Source organism: Melospiza georgiana, chromosome 4 (assembly GCF_028018845.1).
Source record: "Melospiza georgiana isolate bMelGeo1 chromosome 4, bMelGeo1.pri, whole genome shotgun sequence".
Lineage (NCBI taxonomy): Eukaryota > Metazoa > Chordata > Aves > Passeriformes > Passerellidae > Melospiza > Melospiza georgiana.
The window spans coordinates 32,597,559-32,619,856 of NC_080433.1; the positions used below are offsets into that span (position 1 = coordinate 32,597,559).

General features: G+C 44.3%; 1 protein-coding gene across 2 annotated transcripts; it reads left to right on the forward strand.

Annotated features, from left to right (window-relative positions):
* The first annotated feature begins 15 nt into the window (after window positions 1-15).
* On the forward strand, window positions 16-22,074 carry ACO2 (aconitase 2). 2 transcript variants are annotated; one of them, XM_058021919.1, is made up of 18 exons: window positions 16-112; window positions 5,688-5,830; window positions 6,872-7,130; window positions 9,283-9,375; window positions 11,302-11,460; window positions 11,648-11,798; window positions 13,006-13,110; window positions 13,373-13,464; window positions 13,746-13,851; window positions 14,938-15,095; window positions 16,140-16,213; window positions 16,875-16,986; window positions 17,164-17,286; window positions 17,489-17,644; window positions 19,580-19,771; window positions 20,606-20,738; window positions 21,050-21,171; window positions 21,576-22,074. In XM_058021919.1, the coding sequence occupies exons 1-18, from the start codon at window positions 77-79 to the stop codon at window positions 21,711-21,713; spliced, it is 2,352 nt and encodes a 783-aa protein (XP_057877902.1). In that variant the 5' UTR covers window positions 16-76; the 3' UTR covers window positions 21,714-22,074. The 2 variants fall into 2 exon arrangements, with proteins under 2 accessions (XP_057877902.1, XP_057877903.1); XM_058021920.1 differs by lacking the exon at window positions 16-112 and adding an exon at window positions 385-401.
* Window positions 22,075-22,298: the final 224 nt, after the last annotated feature.

Genomic DNA, 22,298 nt, shown 5'->3' on the forward strand with positions numbered 1-22,298 from the left:
CCGCGCGCGCGCCGGAGATGTCAAAGGGGCCGCGTGACGCCATCGCGGCGCGACTCCATCTTTGTCAGTGAACAAAATGGCGCCGTACTGCGTGCTGGCGGCTCGGCTGAGGGTGAGCGGCGGCGGCGGGCGGGGCGGGCAGCGGGCGGGACGGGCGGCGGGGATTGCGGCAGGGACGGGATCGCTGCCCGCTGGGCGGCCACGAGGGCGGCCGCTCGCCCGCAGCCTCGGGGTCGGGCCGTCCCCGCCTCCGCGTGTAGGTCAGCGTGTCCCCGCTGCGGCCCCACGCCCTGTTTCCATGGCGATGGTGGGGCGGCCGCGGCTTTGGCGGCGGCGGCGTGGCCGCTGCTCGGTCCCTAGGGCAGGACGTCTCCCGCCACCGGGCCCGGCCGGCCGTCAAGGTGAGTGCAAGGTGAACGGGGCGGCGGGGACGCGGCCTGGCGCCGCCGCCTCCCCCGTGTGCCCGGGCCCCGCTGCGGTGGGCTGGAGGCGCTGTCAGAGCCCCGGGCCTAACAGGGCACAGAGGCCGAGGGCGCGGGGCCGAACGGTGAATAAAAGGTCTTTCCCCGGGGCAGGCATTTTTCTTTCCCTCGTCTTTTATTACTTCTCCTTACGGGCATGCGGCAGCACAAGGTGACTCCTTGTCGTGTGAGTGAGCTGTCCTTTGGCTGCTTTGCTTCCAAAATCCTCCTTTTAGTACAAACAGAGGCCTCTGGGTGACAAAGGTCCCAGTCTCTCTGTGTGGGGAACTAGGACGGCTGAAGAAGCAGGCGGGTCAGACACAAAAATTACCTTTTTTCCCGGGGCTGTGATAAAGACTCTGGTAGTCTTGTCTGTCATGACCTCTAAAACTCACCTTCACCAGTAATGTGATCTTGTCATAGAGACTGCCTTCCTTAAGACTTGGTTATGTTTAGTGTCTACTCAGTAATAAAGTTTTCATATCTTTTAAGGCCTATAAGGCAAATACCAGGTGCAATTTTCTGTTTAGGGCTGCTAAGGGCTAAGGAAGCCTTTGCTCCCTTGTGATAAAGGCAGGGAGTGTAACTTCTCAGTTTGCCACTTGTGACCTTGGCCAATGTGTTCCCCTTGCTTAGGGAACTGAAGAATTTGGTTGGCTTTTAGTATTCTAAAAGTATTCTGTGAATCTTAATTCCAGTTTGGTAATTACTATCCTACTTCAGAGGTAGATGCTTTAGAAAAGTGTAGTAGCTTTTAAATTTAAATGAAAGTTACAGAACAGCACAATTTCAGTTAGGTTGGCATACTTGTTCTTACTTATTAAATAGTTTTCAGTTTGTACTTTGAACAGAAATGACTACTAATAAAATGAAGGCAAACCTTTTATTAGGGTAATGAGTTGGTTCTTGTTTTATGCTGTGACACTGCATGAGAACAAGCAATCATTTGCTAAAATGAATATTGTATGATGCAAAACAAAGGCTGTGCTGGCACAATCGACATGGGGAATTTAGCATTCCAGGAGGTTGTTGTCTATTATCAGGCAAGGGATACATATTTTTCCCGCCTGTGAAGGACTAAATCTGTGATGCTGATCACACATGCCTCTAGGTGATGTCTTTAGGAGCCAGGGGATTTTTGCCCCTGTGTAGCAGCCTAGAGATTAATGACTATGGGCATCATCTTGTCAATCACTGTGATAGTGCCAGCACTGAGCATGGCACACATTGCTGCTGTTGGTTCTGTGTGCCTCCCATCCTGGAACTGTTTTGGAGCTGGAGCTGCAGAGAAAGCTTGCCTCTGAGGGAAATAAATTGGAATTAACCTGATTTGGACTGACTGTCCTATTTAAAGTTCTAATAGTCTCAAAGGGTCAAGATCTCTTTTCTGCCTACCTGAAATAATGCCTTTAGTAGCATTCCATTTTTCAAGCCACATTGACTGAGAGGGAGGACTGTAAAGCTCTAAACTGCCTGAAATATCAGGTTTATTGAAGGCATTGTGGGTAAGTACCAAAATTATGCGTGGGCAGTTTTGTGCATCAGGGCTAAACTGATCTTCAGAACCATAATTGTGGTTGCTCTTTTGAGGTGGGTCTAGAAAATGAGCCTGCATTTACAATTTGATTATACCATGCTGCCTTTTTTTTTTTTTTTTTCTTTAGGCTGAATCATGGTGAATGTTGGAAACTTGGCCGGTGTTCTTAGATCAGGGAAAATGAGGAAAGATGGTATTTTGGGTTTCAGCTGGGATTTCTAGGACAGATTTCCCAGATAGAAGTTCACATAACAGTTGCTATTTTTTTGAACATGAGCTTTTCTTATTGGGCTCATTGTGCCTTACCGGCTGCCAAAATGAAGTTATTTCCTGAATTCAGACTCCCCTTGCACCTGGAACATTCACTGTAGTGAGTTAAATGCATGATAGCTACCTTAAAATTTGTAAAGAGCAGTGTTAGCTTCCTTACAGAGATTTCAGAAATAGTGACCCATTTATTAGATTTGCTTTCTTCTGTCTTTAAGGGAAGCTTTTCACTTCATGAAACACCAGTAGGCTTAGGAGCCCTGTAATGATTATTGCCATTCCTTTTACTGGACACTGCAAACTGGAATAAGGGATTCAGTGCCAGGTGAGAGGAGGTCACTGGGCAGCTGTTTGGCCAGCCTGGAAATAAGCAGTTCCTGGATAAAAGGGAAAATTTATAAATTTATAGATCTCCTATTTCCCTTGGCTCTTGGGCTCGAGGCACTTCTCAGTGCTGACTAAAAAAACACAATGGAAGCCCCCACAAATTACCAGTACATTCCTTCTCAGAGAAGAGTGAGAGGGAATCAAACTGGGAACTGTCAGGCTTGTGACTTTTCCTTCATCTTGCAGTTCTCCCACCCTGTTTCTGAGGATGCAGTAGGAGAAGGGCGGGCATGGAGAATAGACAGGTGTGATGAGAGATATAGTGTAGATTCTTTGTGAGGAGAGTTCAGACTTTAGAACCAGGCAGTTTATACTGGTTGCTTGGTGGTGGGTGGTGGTGGAGCCTTAAACTTGCTGGGTGCCAACGTGAGCAGAACCATATTGAGTCAAATGAATTCCCAGCAGAAATACAGGATTAGGTTTATATCCTGGTAAAATGAAGATGGCACTTTTTAAATAGGTGCCTTTTAAAGTTCTTATGTAGAGAAAAATGCTTGTCTAGTCTGCTGAAGCTGATTGGTTTAGGCAGTTATTTTCCCTGGTTCATATTGGCCATTACAGAAACTGACCTTCACTTTTCCAGACTTCTCCAAGTCCAGACAGAATCCTTCACCTTAAACACTCTTCCTGCTTTTGATGGTCTGAAGCTGTGGTCAGCAGGATTCAACTACTTTGTATTGCTGATCTTGATTACCAGCTGAACACTGACATAGTATTAGAAAAAATGTTACATTTCCTTGTACCATTTCATGAAGTGAAAAGACCCATAGATATGTATGTTCAAACAGAAAAGATTTTACCTGAATTTTGTTTGAAAAGTTTGGTTGTACCTCTTTTTGGAGTGCCCTGCTTCAGATTTCTATTTTAATCAGCTTTGGTCCCAGGCAAGACTAAGATGCTATGAAGCCTGTGCTATTATTTTTATTTGCATATCTGTTCTTCTCTATGATGAATTAAGAAGAAATTATTGCGTTAAACCACAATACATTTCCTGGCCTGGGAAAGAGATTGTTTTTCCATGAACAGTGATTAAATAGCTTAGTGTTTTTTTTTCCAGCCACTCCAGCAGTTGGAGACTTTCACAAGACTGAATATCTTGTGAGGTAAAAAAAAAAAAAAAAAAAGGCTAGAACAAAGCAAACATAAAAGTTATGTGGCTACCAGGTAAAGAGCAGCTTTGCCTAGTTTGTATGTTAAACAATGAGAAGCTGGGTGGTGTTTGTATTGGTGTGGGTGGTTGTTCTAGGGGTTTTTTTTTGTTTTTTGCTGGTGGAAGAAGGAAAGGTCTAAGTCTGACACCTGTGATAAGTTCTGGAAGTTCTAGGATTAAAGTGCAGCACAGTGAAATTTGATGACTGGGCTTCCCATGCACTCATGGAGGAGCAGTGCCCTCTTTGTACCACCAGGCTCACTTCTCTCAGACACTCTTTCAGAATGGTGGTGTGTAGCTGCTGTAAGTCTTTCCTGCTTCTACCAAAAGCTCTCTCTATAATGGCTGAGGATAGCTTGGTGAAAATGCAAACTGCACCCTTCTTGCTAGTGTGCTGAGTAGTGTGATCTTGCCTAGCTTTCCCCAAATTTTTGTTGCAAAAGATACTAAAAAGTGTTATCAAAAGGACAATAAAACAAGAGATTTTGATAAAAATTGGTGATGTCTCTTTGATTGTGATTATTTTAGGCAGTCTTTTCAATGCTGGTAACAAGAAAGTTTGAAACAATATTCACAGGGAAACATTAAAATGTTTGAACAGGTTTAAAGAATTAACTAGGCTTTTTTTGATAGTGGTAAAAATAACCCCAGTGGTAGGTACAATGATTGTGTTCTGAACAAGGAATATTTACAATCACACATGCAAAAGGGGTGTTTAGTGTAACACTGCTACATTTATTAACCTGTACTTATCAACACTTCATAACCCTGAAATAGCGGATGAATAGAAAAAGCGGGATTGAGATTAAGGTATAATGCTGGAGGAGGAAGAGTTCTGAACTCTTTTCTTCAGTCTGTTTCCAAACTTCTGATGCTGATGAGTGAGACTTTGAAAGCATGTAAGAAATGTGTGTGCCAAATCCTTGGAAGTTTTTCTGGAGGCCGCTGTCTGACTCAATTTTCAAAGCTGCGTGAGAGCTTTTAGCCCTGGGCACTGACCCGTCTCTTTCAGGTCAGGTGCTGTAAAGGTGCCTCGCCATAGCCTGCCCTTCTCCTGTGTTCCAGGAAACTGTCTCACTGTGGAGGCTGCCAAGTAAATTTGGTTTTTTTTTTTTCCCCTGGCACTTTCTGCTGATGCATTCAGCTCACAGTATAGTTCACCTGTCATGCAGCTAACTCACCTGTAGGATAAGTGCAAAGTTTTTCAGAGGCAAAAGGTGAGGGTGCCTTTGTGAGAGCGAGGAAAAAGCACCAGCCAGGCTGGTGGAGCTGGTGAGTTTTTTCCACATCTTGCTTCTCCTGCTCTGTGTTACATTGTAGACCAGGCCTGTACACCAAAGTCTCCTTTGTAGATATTTAATACATTTTGTAGCAGTATGGGGGATCCTGCCCAGGAAACTTAGTATGTGATGGTGGAACAGGGGCGTGTCCAGGCTGGTGCTGTATCTCCTGCTAATGTCAATTTCAATGTCAACTCAATGCCAGGAAGCAAATACAAACCTAGAGATAGTTTGCTTTAGAAACAGCATTGGTTCTTCACCATGACCCTCATGTGTCAGGAGCATGGCAGACTGGTGCTTTCTTGAGAATTGGCTCATCATTGCCTGAAAGCAGATTTTTCATTTGAAAGCCTAAGGCTTCTGGTGCAACAAAGAAAAAGGTGGAATAATTTAGTAAATGCTACCTGTTCTGGGTACTTTAGCGTCTCTGGGTACTTGGACTGTTTAAGATAATATGGAGTATTGTATGATGAAATATATTTGGGTGCCTTTGTGTTCCTCAGTCTGTAAAATCCCAGTAACAAAAACTGAATAACGTTTTTAATTGCTATGTTACAGAAATTCACTCTGCAGGGCTCCAGTTTTAATACTCTCCTTTTTTTCAGCATGCCTTGAACAGTGGGGTACGACGCTACCATGTTGCTCCTGTCCTGTGCCAGCGGGCCAAGGTGGCCATGAGCCACTTTGAACCTAATGAATACATCAACTATGAAAAACTGGAGAAGAACATCAACATTGTCCGTAAGAGGTAAGAGTGGAGAAGGGAAGAAGGGAGGGGTCAGGGTATTGAATTCAGTTCTACAGTGACAGGAGAGGAAGAAAAAATTGTTGTGGGGCCCTGGCACAAGGAATGTTTACCAGGAAAAATAGCACTGAACTGTGGCAGTTGTAAATATAGTGAAGCATGAGTTGTAGTGTCTCCTTATAGTGGTGGGGCACTGTGGGAAGGGTTGAAGGATGTGATGAAGCACTGCAACGTTCAGAGAAGCAGGCCAGTGCAGAGGAAGTGCTAGAAAGGTCTCCATCCTCTTTGTTTAATACCCTCGTTGAGGAGTCTTTACATTGGCCCTTTGCTTCTTTCTGGGGCAGCAGCGCGTGGGTCAGGGTTGTTACAGGCTAATGCTTCTTTGTGCTGTGTTCTGCTCTAGGTGTTAGGCATGGAACAAAGGGCTAGGAATTCATAGCCTATGTAAACATAGTGACCTTAATCTGCTGATAGAGGCTTGTGTGCCTGCTAATTTGTCATTCCTGCTCCACTTACTGTGGCAATGGTTTGTATGACTTGTCCTTCAGTCTTTGTGTCCTTTGTTAAATGTGGTAGTTCTCATTTCAAGTTGTTGTGTTGATTTAGTTACTTCTCAGAAGATCTTGCTACATACATAAATAGATTCCTCAGCTGATACAGTTGCAGAATGAAAGGTCTGAGGTCATGAAGCTCCACTTAGTTGTATTTGCTGTGGGATCTGATATTTGTGAATTGAGTCTGACCTCTGTCTCACCTCTACATTTGCTGTCTTGAAGTGAGCAGTCAGTGTTTCTTTTACAGTATAGGAAGATTAGAAAAGAAAGCATAAAATGACATCAATTTATATGTTTTTGAACTTTATGAACTGAACCCTTGTTTAACCATGTGCCAGTTGATATTTTAGTGCTGTAAGAAGAGCATGAAGGTTTCTCTGTGCTAATAGGTCTTAACAGTCTGAGCAATAGAGGGAAGCATTCTGTTACATACTTAAAATGGCAAATGTTGAAGTACACAAGATGCAGATACTAAAATTATTCTCCCCAGGCTTGACCGCCCCCTGACCTTGTCTGAGAAGATTGTGTATGGACACCTGGATGACCCAGCAAAGCAGGAGATCGAGCGCGGCAAGACCTATCTGCGCTTACGGCCCGACCGCGTGGCCATGCAGGACGCCACAGCTCAGATGGCAATGCTCCAGTTCATCAGCAGCGGGCTGCCAAAGGTGGCTGTGCCTTCCACCATCCACTGTGATCACCTCATCGAGGCCCAGGCAGGCGGTGAAAAGGATCTTCAGAGAGCCAAGGTCACTATTGCAGAGGCGTAACTTCTGTCTGTTTGAAAATGTCCTTCCAGTTGAAGGATGAGCTTATTTTAATTTTTTTTCCCATAAGGACAGCCAGGAATCAGATATGGTAACAGAGTGCCTGTGGTGGTCAGCTCTGTAGGTCAGATGCAATGAAGAAACAGACTAAATGGATTTTTGGGAGTTTTTAATCTCAGATTCATCCATTACATGGTTTAAAGGACCATGAATGTGGGAAGAGCTAGTCTTAAGTTGTTAGTGATGGAAGCCTAGATCATGTGTGTTCTAGAGAAGATATTTCAGCTAAAGAAGAGAAAAAATGATTTCCAAGGGAAAGAAAGGAAGTCAGATTACTCTATGTTGCAGTATGGCAGTATGAAAAACCTAATGCACGTATGCCTGCATTGCACTGGTCCTCCGCTGTGAGGGGGAGGCAAGTAGTTACTTTCCCAAACCATTTGCTACTGATTATCTGAAGAGCAATAACTGAATCATGTGCAGCTTTCATGGCTCATGAGTATAGTATAAAAGTGTGTAAAAGTATGTAGGATGTTGGGTTTTATGTGGGAATTTCCAAGTGTTGCTATGTGGGAAGTTCAAAGTGCTGATACAGTGCCATTTTAAAATTTTCTACTCAACTGTTTTACTGCTTATTCCTCCCCAAATGAGCTTCTGTAATCTATAGACACATTTATCTCTGACCAACATACTACAATGCATCTGCCAAGGAAATCTTGTTACTCCAAGTGGCTTAGCCAAAGTCCAGTGTCAGAGCCAGGAAGAATTGCACCTGGAATGTTGATACCAGAATTTACCAACAGTAAACAGGAGTCAGCTGCATTTTGAGATTTTAGTCCATATCCTCACACAGCACTTGTGGTGTTGAAGTATCTGCTTTTGGCTTTCTTCAGTGGGCCACAGTAAAGCAACTTGCACCACTCAGGAGTGATTTGGGGAGTTCTTGCTCTGCTTGTCTCAGTCCTAAGTTGTGCAATTAAGAGTTTGAGACCTAACTAAATCAGACAATTTCTTTTCTCCTGTTCACCTCCTGTTTTCCCCTTTCCCCTATTTCTGCACTTATTCTCCATAGTGCAATTATATTTGCTGCAGCCCTGAATTGAGCTGAGTCCCTTCTTTGCCATCCACTCTGAGCAAAGCAAGTAAAGGTCCTGCCTTCTTCTGACTGGCTTCTGCTGCTGCCAGCTGGCACACAATGAATGCTGGCAGGCCAGAGGGTGGTTTGGGTTTACTGGGGGAGGGATGCACAAACAGAGTGGAGTGACCCAACTCCCAGTGGAAAACAAGGCTTAAAGAGCTGCTGCAGCCTCTTGGGAAACTTCAGCAAATGTGTGCTGAGACAATTCATCAATTATCTCGTTTCCCCTTTCCCTTTATTCTGAAGCTTAGCTGCATGAGAACAGTCTTTAAGAAATTCTCTACTTCTAGTGCTTATCTTATCTACTCCAGCACTCTTCTGCCAAGAACTGTTAGGATATAATAGTGTCATACTTCCTTGGCAACCATGGTTTTTCTCACAAGCCAATTTCACGGTGTGACCTCCACCAACAATGGTGACAGTGCAGCAAGAAGGACAGCATTGTGTGAGTCTTAAAGAGGGGACTTGCTAGAATGACAAATGACACTCACCAACTCCCCTGGCAGTGAACACTTCCAGTTCCATTTCTTAATCTGTAAAAATAAAGCCAGAATATTTATCTAAGGGATTTGAAATGTCTCCAAAGCATCTGTATAGGAAAAAGAGCACCCGGTAGAGAAGGAAGGAGGGGCTAGAATGAGTGAGGGAAACAGGTTAAAAAAACCCCCTGAGAATAGGGAAAGTGAGCACAGCATTTTTAAATGTCTTATTGGCAGGGTTTTCCTTAAATTGTGCTGTTTGGAATTAGAAACTAAAAAACTTTTAGTAGAGCTACAAGTGGGATGCAATTAAATGGTCTGTTACAGCTGTCTGTCAAACAGTCTTAATCTTAACCTGTTGATTTTAAAAATTATGTGCAACTCCTTCCAGCTGCTCCAAAACTAGGAAGCAAACTACAGGCAGGCATGTGAAAGAAAGGAATGTGTTTGAACAAACTTTTGCTGTATGGAAGAACAAAATGGGGTACTAATGCTCTGTGCTTCCCTATGTGAATAGGACATAAACCAGGAGGTGTACAACTTTCTGTCAACGGCTGGTGCCAAGTATGGAGTGGGATTCTGGAAACCTGGGTCAGGAATCATTCACCAGGTAAAGTGTGTGTGTGTTTGCAGTCTTTGAACATGAGTGGGTCTTTCACCTTAGGGTGGAGAGAGAGCTCAAGTGCAAATCTTTAGAGAATTTCACTGGTTTAGGGAAACAACTTGCTTTGCTCAAGGCAGGCGAGATTTCTTACTTGCTGTCTCAGTTATCTTGACCACAGCGGAGTTTTTTTAAAGGTTATTTTGGTCAAACTGTAACCTGATGTATCATTAGGTAGTGCCAACAGCATGCCATGTGAATTACAGAAGCTTGAAATACCTTAACTGCTTGTGGGCTGGCTCCTCCTAGTACGATTGAGACTGTAAGGTGAGGCCATGAAGCTGGCTACATAGGGTTAATGTGAATTGCTTTTGGTGGTAAGGAAAGCAGCCTTGGGAACATACTTTTTTTTAGGATTATTATGTATGCATTTAGTTCTGTAAAACCCAGAAGAGTATATGAGGACACAACAGAGCAGCATACTTCAAGTACTCAGGAGTGGCAACACATAAGGAGTTGCTAGGTGAATTTGAATAAAATGCAAAACAGTTTCCAAGTCTGAGATTCTCTTGTTATTACACTTGGATCTAAAAAAGGAATGTGACAGTCCTGAAATAATTTACCACTTGATGAGGCTTTTTGTTTTTTTAAAGCAAACACCTCTGTCAGGATGTCCCTAACTTGCTTGCAGTTGGTTTGCTTTGAGGGTCCAGTAGTCATTTTTCATTGTTCCTCTGAGTCTCAGGCAGCAAAAGTTGAAGAGCAGCATGAAGCAAAAGGAGGGGAGAGGAGAATGGATGTCTGGTAAGCCTCCTGTCAGCAGGGAACTTGTGACCAGGTGCAGTCAAGAGCTCTCTGCTATGTTTTCCTAGCTACAAAATGAGTTACTAAGGTTACCTTTACTTAATGTGACGCAATGGATGAACTCTTCAAAAGGTTATGGGAACACCTCGGGTCATTTGTGTTCCAAAGCCACTCGTAACATCTGTCATGTGGCAGCATAGCTCTGTGCTGAGGTTACCAGTCTTCTTATGGCTGACTTTCTCTGGCTGGAGGAAACTGGTCCTGTTGTGTAGCTTCAGGTACAACTGTGCCAAAGTGAGGCCTTGAGAGTGACTCTTCTCACACAAATAGGTTGATATGGCTACAAGAATAGCTGAAAGTTCTGAAAGCAAAGCCTTGGTCTTTTTGGTAAAGGACTGCCTTAGTTCTGTTCAAGCTGTTCTGTGATGCATGTGCTGTGAGTTCTGTGCTTCCCAGAAAGGCTGTTCCTAGTGCTGGTGTGGCACATATGCAGTGAGAAGTTCATTAGCTTGAGTTCTCTTGAGTGTTGCTACCACAGAAATCTCATTTTTTCATTGTGAATGATTGTGTGGTTTTGTTGATAGTTGAAAAGTCTTTCATGGAACTGGTAGCATCAGTAAGGGAAGGGCAGTGTCTTGGTGAGAAGTTCCTCTATGTAATTGAGTTTTGGCTGGCAGCATGGATTGGAGGAGCCTGTTGGTATTCTACTGCTATGGAGCACAAAGGCTATGGGAGGATAAGTCCATTGGATCAGTGAACTGACTTTCTCAGCTGTTAACAAGGGTATGGAGATTATGGAACAGACTCTTGAGGCTTAACAAAGGTGGCACCTTAGCAAAAGCCTAAACTGGAAGGAAAAAGAGGAGATCGTTTTCTAATTTTTTTATTATCCTGCGATGAGCAAGGATCCTGGGGCTGAGACTTGGTACCTTGTTTTGTCATTACGTCTTCTACAAGGAGTTTGAAACAAAAGAGATCAAAATTTCCAATCCAGCCCAAATTCAGTTATTTTCTTGCTATTGAAATCTGCAAATACAAACTGATCTAAACTCTTGTTTTTGTTTTCTTTCTGCTGTCTTCCCCCTTCTTTCCCACAAAACAAGCAAGCAAACAATCCATTTTTATTTTCAGATCATTCTGGAGAACTACTCCTACCCCGGGGTTCTGCTCATCGGCACAGACTCGCACACCCCCAACGGAGGTGGCCTGGGCGGAATCTGCATTGGTGTGGGTGGAGCTGATGCTGTGGATGTCATGGCAGGAATCCCTTGGGAGCTCAAATGCCCAAAGGTAGGGGCAGAAGGAATATGAAGCTTTGATGCCAAGGGTGAGATGCATGATGTGTAAGGAGCATTGATTTTCAAGCACTGTGTATATAAGTGTGACAGGAATATACCCCACAGCAGAACTATATACTGTTACCTTTCTGACAGGAAGTGATGCCAGTATTTTTTTTCTTCTCATTGGTGTTGCTCAGGTTATTGGTGTAAAGCTGACTGGCAAGCTCTCAGGCTGGACTTCTCCTAAAGATGTGATCCTGAAAGTGGCTGGCATCCTCACTGTCAAGGGTGGAACAGGCGCCATCATTGAATACCATGGGCCGGGTGTGGATTCAATCTCCTGCACAGGTAAGTCAACACAGATGTCTTATCTGAGTGGATTATTGGTGGAGCTGGGTGTTGAGTTATCTGTGGAGGCTGGGAAGGGAACCAAACAAGAAGTACCAAATGTTTTCCCTTAGCCTGGCCCAGCAGTTTGTACATGGCAAACTGGAAGAGTGGTGTAACAAGATAACTCCCTCTCAGTGACCTCTCTCCAGTAAATCTTCTTGTGATTTTGAGAACATGGAACGGTTAATTGTGAAGAATCCTGTAAGATGGTGTGTGAGGATAAGAATAAGGGTGGATGTATTCCAGTGTAAACTTAGAGGGTGGAGATGTCAGCAATAAATGAATGTTGTATTCATTTCAGCCTAAAATAGGCTGTGAATAGAAAAAAGAACCAGGTTAATGTGAATATATGTGTGACAGCTGCTAAACAAAAGAGCAGAGGTTCTGAGACCAGAAGGCAGTTTGTATCACACAGTTTATACTAGCTAATTGTGGATCTTGGGTGCTGAATTTGAACTAGCAAAAATTGTAGTTCTCTGTATTATCCTAGTTAGGACTAAATTACAAGAAATGCCTTCCTTCAGCTTGATGTGCAGCCTTCAAGCTGGACTTCCATCAATTTGCATGACTTGGCTACAACTTAGAATACTTGGTTTACAAACTGAGAGCAATTTGGGATTTTTCTTCTATGAAATCAGAGGAATTTTATATCTGCTTCTAGCTTGTTAAATGTAAAACAGGAGCTTCTACAGCTTCATTGCTGTGTGCTTGAAAGGGATGTGCTATGTTCTGTCACTGGAAGCATTTTATTCAGCCCATTAAATTTCTCACACATGTCTGGCTCCTCCAGTGAAAACAAATGAGATGGTAGGGAGGGACAGGACACTCATTGAAGGTAGCAGAGACACTGCTCACTGCTGTAAATTATTTGATGCTCGGTGCAAACAGGAGTTCCTTGTTATATCAGTATCTGCATGTATCAGTGTAATTTTTGGCTCATTCCTTCCACAAGAGTCTGGTCACATGCACTGTATTGATCAGAAACATAGGGGGCTGACCCAGCCATTATATTGTCAGTGTCCTCTCAGCTTTGGCTTTAGGTTTCTGTGGCTGATGCCCTGATTTCTTCTAGCTTTGCTGTCTTTTGCATATACTGACTTTTGGAGAATTGAGTGGCCTTGGACTTTCTCATTTGACCCCATGGTCTCTTCTCCCACTTCTCTAGGAATGGCAACAATCTGCAATATGGGGGCTGAAATTGGAGCTACCACGTCGGTCTTCCCTTACAATGAACGCATGAAGAAATACTTGGGCAAGACTGGGAGAGCTGGTAAGAGGATTTAGGAGTTGAAGTGGGTAGAAGTATGGGTTTCATGTGAAGGTGTATTCTGGGAGCAGTATTCTCCTACAGTGTTGTCTGATGAGATTTTTGACCTTGTGTGGTCCTGTAGTTCATCTGCTACAAGCAGGGAGTCTGTAGATGAAGAGGCTGGGGAATTACACAGTTGACCCCCCTGTGTTTAGTTTTCTAGACTTCTTTTTCTCCCTCATATTTGCTGCACTTTTCAGATCTTCTTTCTTTCTTATTCCAGATATAGCTGCACTAGCAGATGAATTCAAGCAACACTTGGTACCAGATTCTGGTTGTCACTATGACCAGGTGATAGAAATCAACCTCAGTGAGGTAAGACTTCATTTCTTCTTTCCATTTTGAATGCTGTGATGTGACTGCTTTGTGTGACTGAAGACCAAGCTGGGAGTTTGATGCAACACCCCTGGTGCTGTGCTAGAACGTGTAAAATACATTCAGGTCTGCTTTACCTACAGCTTGTGCTCCAGTTTTCATGTAGGAGAATCTCAGTTAAAAAACTAGCAGATAGAGCTGTGAAAGGAATTGATTTGCTGCTGTGTTTTGGGGTTATTCTTTGCTGCTGTGATTTCTGACTTTGTCACTGTTTCTTAAAGCTGAAACCGCATATCAATGGACCTTTCACACCAGACCTGGCGCACCCTGTGTCAGATATTGGTGCTGTGGCAGAAAAGGAGGGCTGGCCTGTTGATATCAGAGTTGGTGGGTAGCATTTGCTCTTTCCTCTGCCTTTGTACTTGTGGCATAAACATTGTTGTCTTGGGATAAGCTGCTGGTCAAATAGCTTGGGATCCGGTTTTTTCAGTGCTTCTGTATGTCCTTTGACTTTGGTGCAGTGTCATCTGTTCATGGCCATATATATTTTCTGGGAAAAGTAGTGACCACATGGGCCAAGTGTGTAGGATGAGATCCAGGATAGTAGGAGGGATTTTAATCTCAAGAGGTACATCAGGTTTCTTCCATTTTTGAAATGCTTGAATGTTTGGATTGACAGGAATGTTACCCATTGAAGATCATTTTTATTAAAAGTCTGTGGTATGGATTTACCTGTTGCAGAGAGTTGTCTGGAGCATGATTGTCAGCACTCCCAGCAGTTGGCTGTTGAACTCTTGGGACCTAGTAAAGTTAGTGCTTGCTGTCCTAAAAAGCAGGCTTGTAAATTTATGTACTTGCTTTTGGGATGGTAGTTTGTGGGCTGACTTCTCAACTGTTGCTCATGGAGCAGAGGAAGGAATGAAAAGAATGGAAATACATTGTAAAGCCATGTCCCCGGTGGGAAGTGTTAGAAATAGGATACAATTACAGTAGCTGTAACTGAGAGAATTTTTATTTTGCTGCTTAGCACTAGAATGCTGTCAGGATGGTACAGCATGTCCTTGTGTGGTCTTCATTCTATACTGAAGATGTTTTCTTTTTCCTCCATTTCTTGCCATCTTGATTTAAAGCTTTTTCTGTCTTTGTGGAACAATACCTCTCTATGGTTATTTGCTTAACCAAAGTGCAAGTAGGTGACACTCAGGTCTTGTAAAACAGTAACCTAGTCAGATTAGACTAGTGACTGAGTAGTGTGTTCTGACTGTGCAACCTCCAGAGCTGGACAAGGGACTGCTTGTGACCACACTATATCACTGGGAGGCTTGGCAGTGTTGGTACCTGAAACCCTTTCAGTTTCCTTATCAACAGAAAAGGTGGTTATCCCTTGTTTGTTCTTCTGGGAGACGGATCAGGGAGAATCTTCCAAGTACCAGGGCTGCAGTAACCACCCCCTGTTTCTGTCAAACACCACAGGCTTGATTGGCAGCTGCACCAACTCCAGCTATGAGGACATGGGACGCTCTGCAGCGGTGGCAAAACAGGCGCTTGCACATGGATTGAAGTGCAAATCCAAGTTCACCATCACACCAGGCTCAGAGCAGATCCGTGCCACCATTGAAAGGGACGGTTATGTGAGTATGGCTGCTCTTTGCACTTCCAGACAGAAAGGGTTAAATTCTTCAGGACAGTACTCAGGGGGCCAAGTTAACTAATGGAAACCTCCTGAACTTTGTCTTCACTTGTTGCTGGAGGTGCAATTACTGATGTAGCTGGTCTTGTGCTACTGTGCCTGTGGGTTCTGCCATCATATTGACAGTGTTTTGACCTGATATCTTTACTACCTGGGCATGTAAAAACAGGATTAGAACTGAACAAGGCTGAGGCAGTTGTCAGAAACTGGGGCCCTGAGGAGAGAAAAGTATAACAAGGGATACCTCATGCTCCTAGGATAGATGGCCATGGCTGACAAAAGGCTGCAATCTACTTTTATCCCAACATATAAAGAGAGCATGCTCTTTTGTTGGAAGGTGGTTCCCAATTTAGACCAAATTTATGGCAAAATTCATACTGGCTTTAAAAGGAATGTGTCTGTTGAGGAACTGTTACCTACTTTCTGTGCATAAAATGTTGTTTTAATTAGCTTTACTATTTAGTAAATTTTAGATGCTGTCATAGTGTGAGGACCAAGTCTTTACATATGGATATGTCCAGCCAATGTTTGATGGCTCTTCTAACCAAGTCCTACCTTTCAAGTCATACCTTTCCTTACCAGCTGCCCTCTTCATTGAGTTGTTTGCTGAGTAGACTGAGCAGGCACACATACTTGCCTGCACTGTTGCCAGTTCTGTCCTTACATGGACAGGAAGTCTCTAGAATATTAATCAGACCAGGCACTGCACTTCAGTCAGATGTCTGTAAGTAGCTGGGTTGCTCCAGTTGAAGCAGGTGGAGAATGGGAACATCATGGTAAGTCATCCTGTGCTCTGCCCCAGTCTTAACTTACAGTCTTACTGTGGTCAAACCCCATGTATTTATAAAAGTGGCTCAAAACTGAAACAAGGAAGGGAATTTTCTTGGGCTCAGTGCTTCCTGTTAGTGTCTTCTTCCCCCAAAAGAGCAACCCCAGAAACTCATTCCAGGCATTCTATGGTAACAAAGTTGTTTTCTGCCCCCAGGCAAAAATCCTGCGAGAAGTTGGAGGGCTGGTTCTTGCTAATGCTTGTGGGCCATGCATCGGCCAGTGGGACAGGTAAAATGACAAATGGACCTCACTCCAGCTCTGTGTCTTTTAGCTTCCAGAATGCTCTGTGAAGCCTGATTTGATTGTAAATACAACACACTGGTAATTAAATGTTTAAAAACCAGCTAGCCATAGCTGTCTGGTATGTACTGGAGGAGGCAAAAAGAAGGACTAGAGATTTATATTGAGCCTTTAGGGGAATAAAGCTGCAAAATGGACACACATTCTGGAGGCTTTTTGTAGAAGGCAAAGAATGGGGAAAAAGATTTGTTGTCTATGAGAGGGTGGACTGAAGTTTGTGTGGGCCTTTTAAAATAGGAAAAGTAAATTGGTCCAGCTTCAGTCATTGGAGTGGTAGGGCTGGGAGGCACATTTTTATGTTGCTTTATCACGGCTGACCATGGGATATCCAAAGACAATGTGCCTAGTTGATTATTGTTCAACAGTGAACAACATGGGCTGTGAAAACTACTGCAAGAATCAGTGTTTGACTTGGGTTTGCATTCATTCATTTTGGGTCTGTGCTTAAGGGGAGACAACATGTACAGGCACCAGCTCCAGTTTCTAAGATAGTGATTGCTGCCTAAACCAACCTGGGGGATTCTAGCAGTGAGACATCTAGAAACAATATTCCATTTGGATCTGATGAGAATGTTTGCTTCTTTCACAGGAAGGACATCAAGAAAGGAGAGAAAAATACAATAGTTACATCCTACAACCGGAATTTCACGGGTCGCAATGATGCCAATCCAGAGACTCACGCATTTGTGACTTCTCCAGAGGTAAGAAACAGCCAGAGGGGGGGCTGTGGAATAGTTCAGGGCACCTGCAGAAGAGGCCCAGTGTGCCTTATTTAGTAGCTTTTGGCTGGTGGCTTTGAGACTTAGATATAGGACTTCCAGGTGAAGTGATGGGAGGTAGAATATGCCTTTAAATTTGCCTTTTTTTTTTTCTTTCAGATTGTCACAGCCCTGTCCATTGCTGGCACTCTAAAATTTAACCCTGAGACAGATTACCTGACAGGAGCAGATGGGAAGAAGTTTAAACTAGAGGCACCTGATGCAGATGAGCTGCCCAAACTGGTAACTGCTCTGTCTGGGGGCAGAGGGAGGGAAGATCTGACACTAGCAGTGTTTTATTTATGCTGAGGGAACTTACAGGCAGTGACCTTTTTCTTGACACATGATGGTAGAGCCAGAGTGGGTGCAGTTGGCTGTATTGGCTTGTTCTTCACATGCTGTGTGGGATGGCTGAGGCTGATAATTTTCCTTTTTCCTTTGGAAGGAGTTTGACCCAGGCCAGGACACCTACCAGTACCCTCCCAAGGATGGCAGCGGGCAGCGCGTAGATGTGAGCCCCACCAGCCAGCGGCTCCAGCTCCTTGAGCCCTTTGATAAGTGGGATGGCAAGGATCTAGAAGACATGCTGATCCTCATCAAGGTCAGGAACAAAGTGGGGGAGCATCAGCCATGACAGGTCTGCTTAAACAGGGGTTTGCACAGCAACTGCTAGAAGCTTTGGATGTGCCTTTGAGATACCTGATTCCCTCCCCTACAACTATGTTGTTACAGAAAGGGAAGCAAGGCCTCTTCCTTTCTTCCAGGTGTTTCTTTCTGATATTTCTTTCTGTTATAACTCAGTGACTCTTCTCCTTTGGGCTAGTGGTTTGCTAATGCAAAAGCAGGCTTGTTATAGCATGTAATATGATCCTGTCCAAACCATGCAGTCTGCAGATTTGTCCCAGTTACAACCTACAACAAAAAGGTGGATGGGTTCTTTAATTAGCATCTCTAATACTGACTGTTCTAAGATGTATTTTGTCTGAAATGAGGTCATTGGGAACTTCTCATCCATCAGTATGCATGTTCTCTTCCCACTTTATAGAAAGAGAAATTACTTCACACTTGTTAAACATTGCAATTTGATGTTTCAATGGAGACATGGGTTTCTCCTCACTGCCTGAGGTGAGTTAACAGATGGAAACTTCAGTTGATATGGTGAGAGGTTCTGAAATGCAATCCCTTATGAAGTGACCTTTGGGAACATTCCTGATTCTCAGTGACAGAGCTGGATGTACTCCCAAGGGCCATACTGCTGTGCAAAAGTTTTTGACACAGACAATTCCTTTATAAGCACTTTAGAACTTACCAGTTGGAAGGCCATTATCTCTGGTTGGGAATTCTGTTCTTACAAGCTGAGAAGGCTTGTGTGCAGTTTGGAAACTTAGAGGGTAACACTTGGCATCTTGTTGAAGCTCCCCAGCAGGGAGGCTGGGCTGTAGCAGGAAGGGCTTAATTGCTTTTTGTACCTGAACAACCTACTGCTGAGGGAAGTGAGAACACAGCAGGAGATGTCATGGCTAAGCTAATTTTTGCAATTTACCCTTTGGAAGAGGGATGTTCTTACCCAATGCATGCAGAATGACCACTGTGTTCTGCTTTAGAGTGCCTTGTTTCTGTAACTGATGTGCTTTTCTGGGGTTTATGCCTTTAAAAAGAGATATGATGATCACATCATATCTCTTTTGAAAGGGACCACAGTGGGTCATCTGGTCCAACCTCCCTGCTCAAGCAGGGTCATCCCAGAGCATATGGCACAGGATTGTGTCCAGATGGTTCTTGAATATCTCTAGTAAGGGAGACTCCACAGCCTTTCTGAGCAATCTGTTCCAATGTGGTCACTGCACAGTAAAGAAGTTCTTCCTCATGTTCAGGTGGAACTTCCTGTGCCTCAGTTTCTGCTCCATTGCTTCTTGTCCTATTGCTTGGCACCACTGAGCAGTCTCCACACTCTTGACTCCCTCCCTTCAGATACTTACAGATATTGTAAATGAAAGGTCCCCTCTCATTTGTCTCTGAACAGGAGATGATTCAGTCCCTTAATCACCTTTGTCGCCCTCCCCTGTACCTGCTCTAGGGGCTCCATGTCTCTCTTGTACTGGGGAGCCCAGAAATGAACACAGCACTCCAGAGGGCTAACTAGAGGGACAGGATCACTTACCTTGACCTGCTGGCAATGCTCTTCCTAATTCACCCCAGAATGCCATTGGCTTTCTTGGCCACATGGGCACACTGCTGGCTCATGGACTGCTTGTTGTCCACCAGGACCCCCAGGTCTTTCTCTGCAGAGCTGCTTCCCAGCAGCTTGTGCATGGACTTACTCTTTCTCAGGTGCAGGACCCTGAACTGGCCCTTGCTGAACTTCAGACAGTTCTCTGCCCGCCTCTCTAACCTGTTGAGGTCTTTCTGAAGGGCTGCAGAGCCCTCTGGAGTATCGACCACTCCTCCCAGTTAATGCTTCACAGTTACAAGAGTTGAGGAAGGGTCAAGTACATTAGTCCTTCCTGAGACATTCTTCTCTTCTGCTACGCTTTAGGTCAAAGGGAAATGCACCACTGATCACATTTCTGCGGCCGGACCGTGGCTCAAATTCCGTGGCCATCTGGACAACATCTCCAACAACCTGCTCATTGGCGCCATCAACATCGAGAACGGCAAAGCCAACTCTGTGCGCAACGCGCTAACCCAGGAGTTTGGCCCGGTCCCAGACACAGCCCGGTACTACAAGGTGAGACCTTCCCCTGACACGTCTATTTTAAGAGGATGTTTACACTTTGGGCGGTCTGTGCCAAATAGAAGGATCTCACCCTCCTGCTCTCAAGTAACAGCAGCTGTGAATTCATTCAGCATTGAGGCATTTTTTTGGTGCTTTCTTTAATGATTGTAGTTCCTGTAGGAGATTCTGTCCCTATCTGCTATGGGCAAGAGGGAGGAAGATCTCGTGACTCAGAGGGGACCTGAGATCATATACAAAAGAGGAAGAACACCTTTAGGCTTTGCACACCTTACAAGGCATGGGTGTCATCAGACTAACTAAATCTTGCCTTCTGGAATGCTTCACCTCTGACCAGTCTAATGTTTAAATAAATTATAGTCTTATCCCATTTATTCTTTAACACTAGGCTTCAAATCTCAAGAAATGTCCTTTTACCCTCTGGACAACTTGGCAGTTGTTTCGATTGGCTCTTTCAGTAGAGAGAAGTTAAAAATTTCCATCTCCCTTCCAGAAGCAGAGCAGAGGTCATGGCTTGTGCCAACACTGGTCTGGCATAGCATGGTGGAAGGAGAGGTGGCAGGAAAAGGAAGGGGAAAGTATTTGCTCTGGATCCCAAGAGCAATCCTCCTCAGCCCTTATCAGCAAGGATGGCAGTGCATAACTACTGTGAAGCACTAAACTCCTTTATTTCTCTCCTTTCTCAGAACCCAAGGGAGTCTTCTGGGAGAAGGTGTCATAGCATAGCAATATCAGTGAAGTGCTGAAATTAGATGTGTGGGTGGGTATTTATTGCTAATTCCTCACTCGAGTGGCTGCACAAATGTAAATCTGTGTCTTTTGTCACAGAAAATGGGTATCAAATGGGCAGTTGTTGGGGATGAAAACTATGGTGAGGGATCAAGCCGGGAGCATGCAGCACTGGAGCCACGTCACTTGGGAGGAAGGGTCATCATCACCAAGAGCTTTGCCAGGATCCACGGTGAGTCAGGCTTCCCCTATGGTGTTTGTAAACAGGATGTGTTCAGTTTGAGTGGAAGTGGTGTTTATACCTTGTCCCAGGGCTCAACCCCTCCAGGCATGAACCCTCCCTGCTGACAGATGGCAAGGTCCCTCCTGTCAGGACTCCTGTTACATACTTGGTTGGATATGCCACATACAATGGATATGCTGATTTTGCTACAAAGATAGTAATCTAATCGTTGTTGGAATAGTAGTGTGAGCAGGCAGAAGGTAATCATGCTTCCCTGGAATGGGATGTTACAAGTGTGGTTGGTGGTTTGTTCTCCACAGAAACCAATCTGAAGAAGCAAGGTCTACTGCCTCTCACTTTTGCTGATCCAGCAGACTATAACAAGATTCATCCTGTGGATAAGCTGAGCATTGTGGGGTTGAAAGACTTTGCACCTGGAAAGGTAACTGTCTGGGTGTCTTGTCATGCACTTGGGGGCAGGGACATGCCACTGATGGGGATCAGTGGTGAGCTGCGTGCTCGTGAGGCAGCACTGGCACTGATGAGCAGTGCAGCCTGCCAGCCTGGTGAGACACAGTGGCTGGGACACACAGGGCGGGTCAGAACCAGTGGTGTTCTGAACAGTTAAGAGAAACCTTTGTACAGTACTCTGAATTCCTGGACCTGTTGACTTAAGCACAAGTGTTCCCTAGAAGGAACTGCAACCTTTTATTTTAAGATCCACCCTGAGGCTGGAATTTTCCCTTTTCAGCCCTTTAAAACCATGTAGAAATTTTCCTGCGAAAAGCTTCAGATAATCTTCTCCCTTGAAAGAGAAGGGAAAATAAAACTGTCTTCTTCCTTTAGCCTCTGAAATGCATCATCAAGCATCCCAATGGGAGCCAAGAAACAATCATGCTGAACCACACCTTCAATGAGTCGCAGATCGAGTGGTTTCAGGCTGGCAGTGCCCTGAACAGAATGAAGGAGCTGCAGCAGAAATGAAGCTAAGTGCGCACAATGCCCCAGTGCACTGGACTCGATTCAGCTTTGGCATTTTCATGAAAGTGCAATTCCATGCCTACTGTTGGAATAAATGTCTGATCAAATGTAACCATAGCTTCCTTTTTGTTATGGTACTTCCTCTTCACTGACACTATGAAAAGGGAGTGCAGCTAGGCTTACTTTTGTCTTTTAAATTCCCCGGCTTCCTTTTTCTATTTTGGCTGAATTTCAGTTCTCACACAGTTATTTATATTTGGAAATAACCAGCAAAGGTGGGTTTGTCTGCTCAGTTGGTTGTTTTCTGCCCATTCACTTTACTGATGGCTAAAGACTTAAAATGAAAATAAAGAATGTGACCATCTCTTCTGTCATGTGTTATTGTATTCATCATCCTAATCCCCCTCATTGTTTTTGGGAGGGTGGGAAAGAACTTCTAAATCACTGCTATATGGAAAAAAAACCCAAATTGAACAGTAACTCAGTGTAGTAAAAGAAAGAGCCCTCACAGCTGTCCTGGACTGTTCAGCTCTTGACATTAACCTACTGCAGGCTACCCTTGTGATTATGACCACCCTCCCCCCTACA

Excerpts from the sequence above, each read along its gene's own strand:
- ACO2 (XM_058021919.1), top strand. The coding sequence starts at position 77 with ATGGCGCCGTACTGCGTGCTGGCGGCTCGGCTGAGG. Across the intron at positions 16,214-16,874 it reads TGCATCGGCCAGTGGGACAG|GAAGGACATCAAGAAAGGAG; the intron begins GTAAAATGACAA and ends CTTCTTTCACAG. Across the intron at positions 21,172-21,575 it reads AAGACTTTGCACCTGGAAAG|CCTCTGAAATGCATCATCAA; the intron begins GTAACTGTCTGG and ends TTCTTCCTTTAG.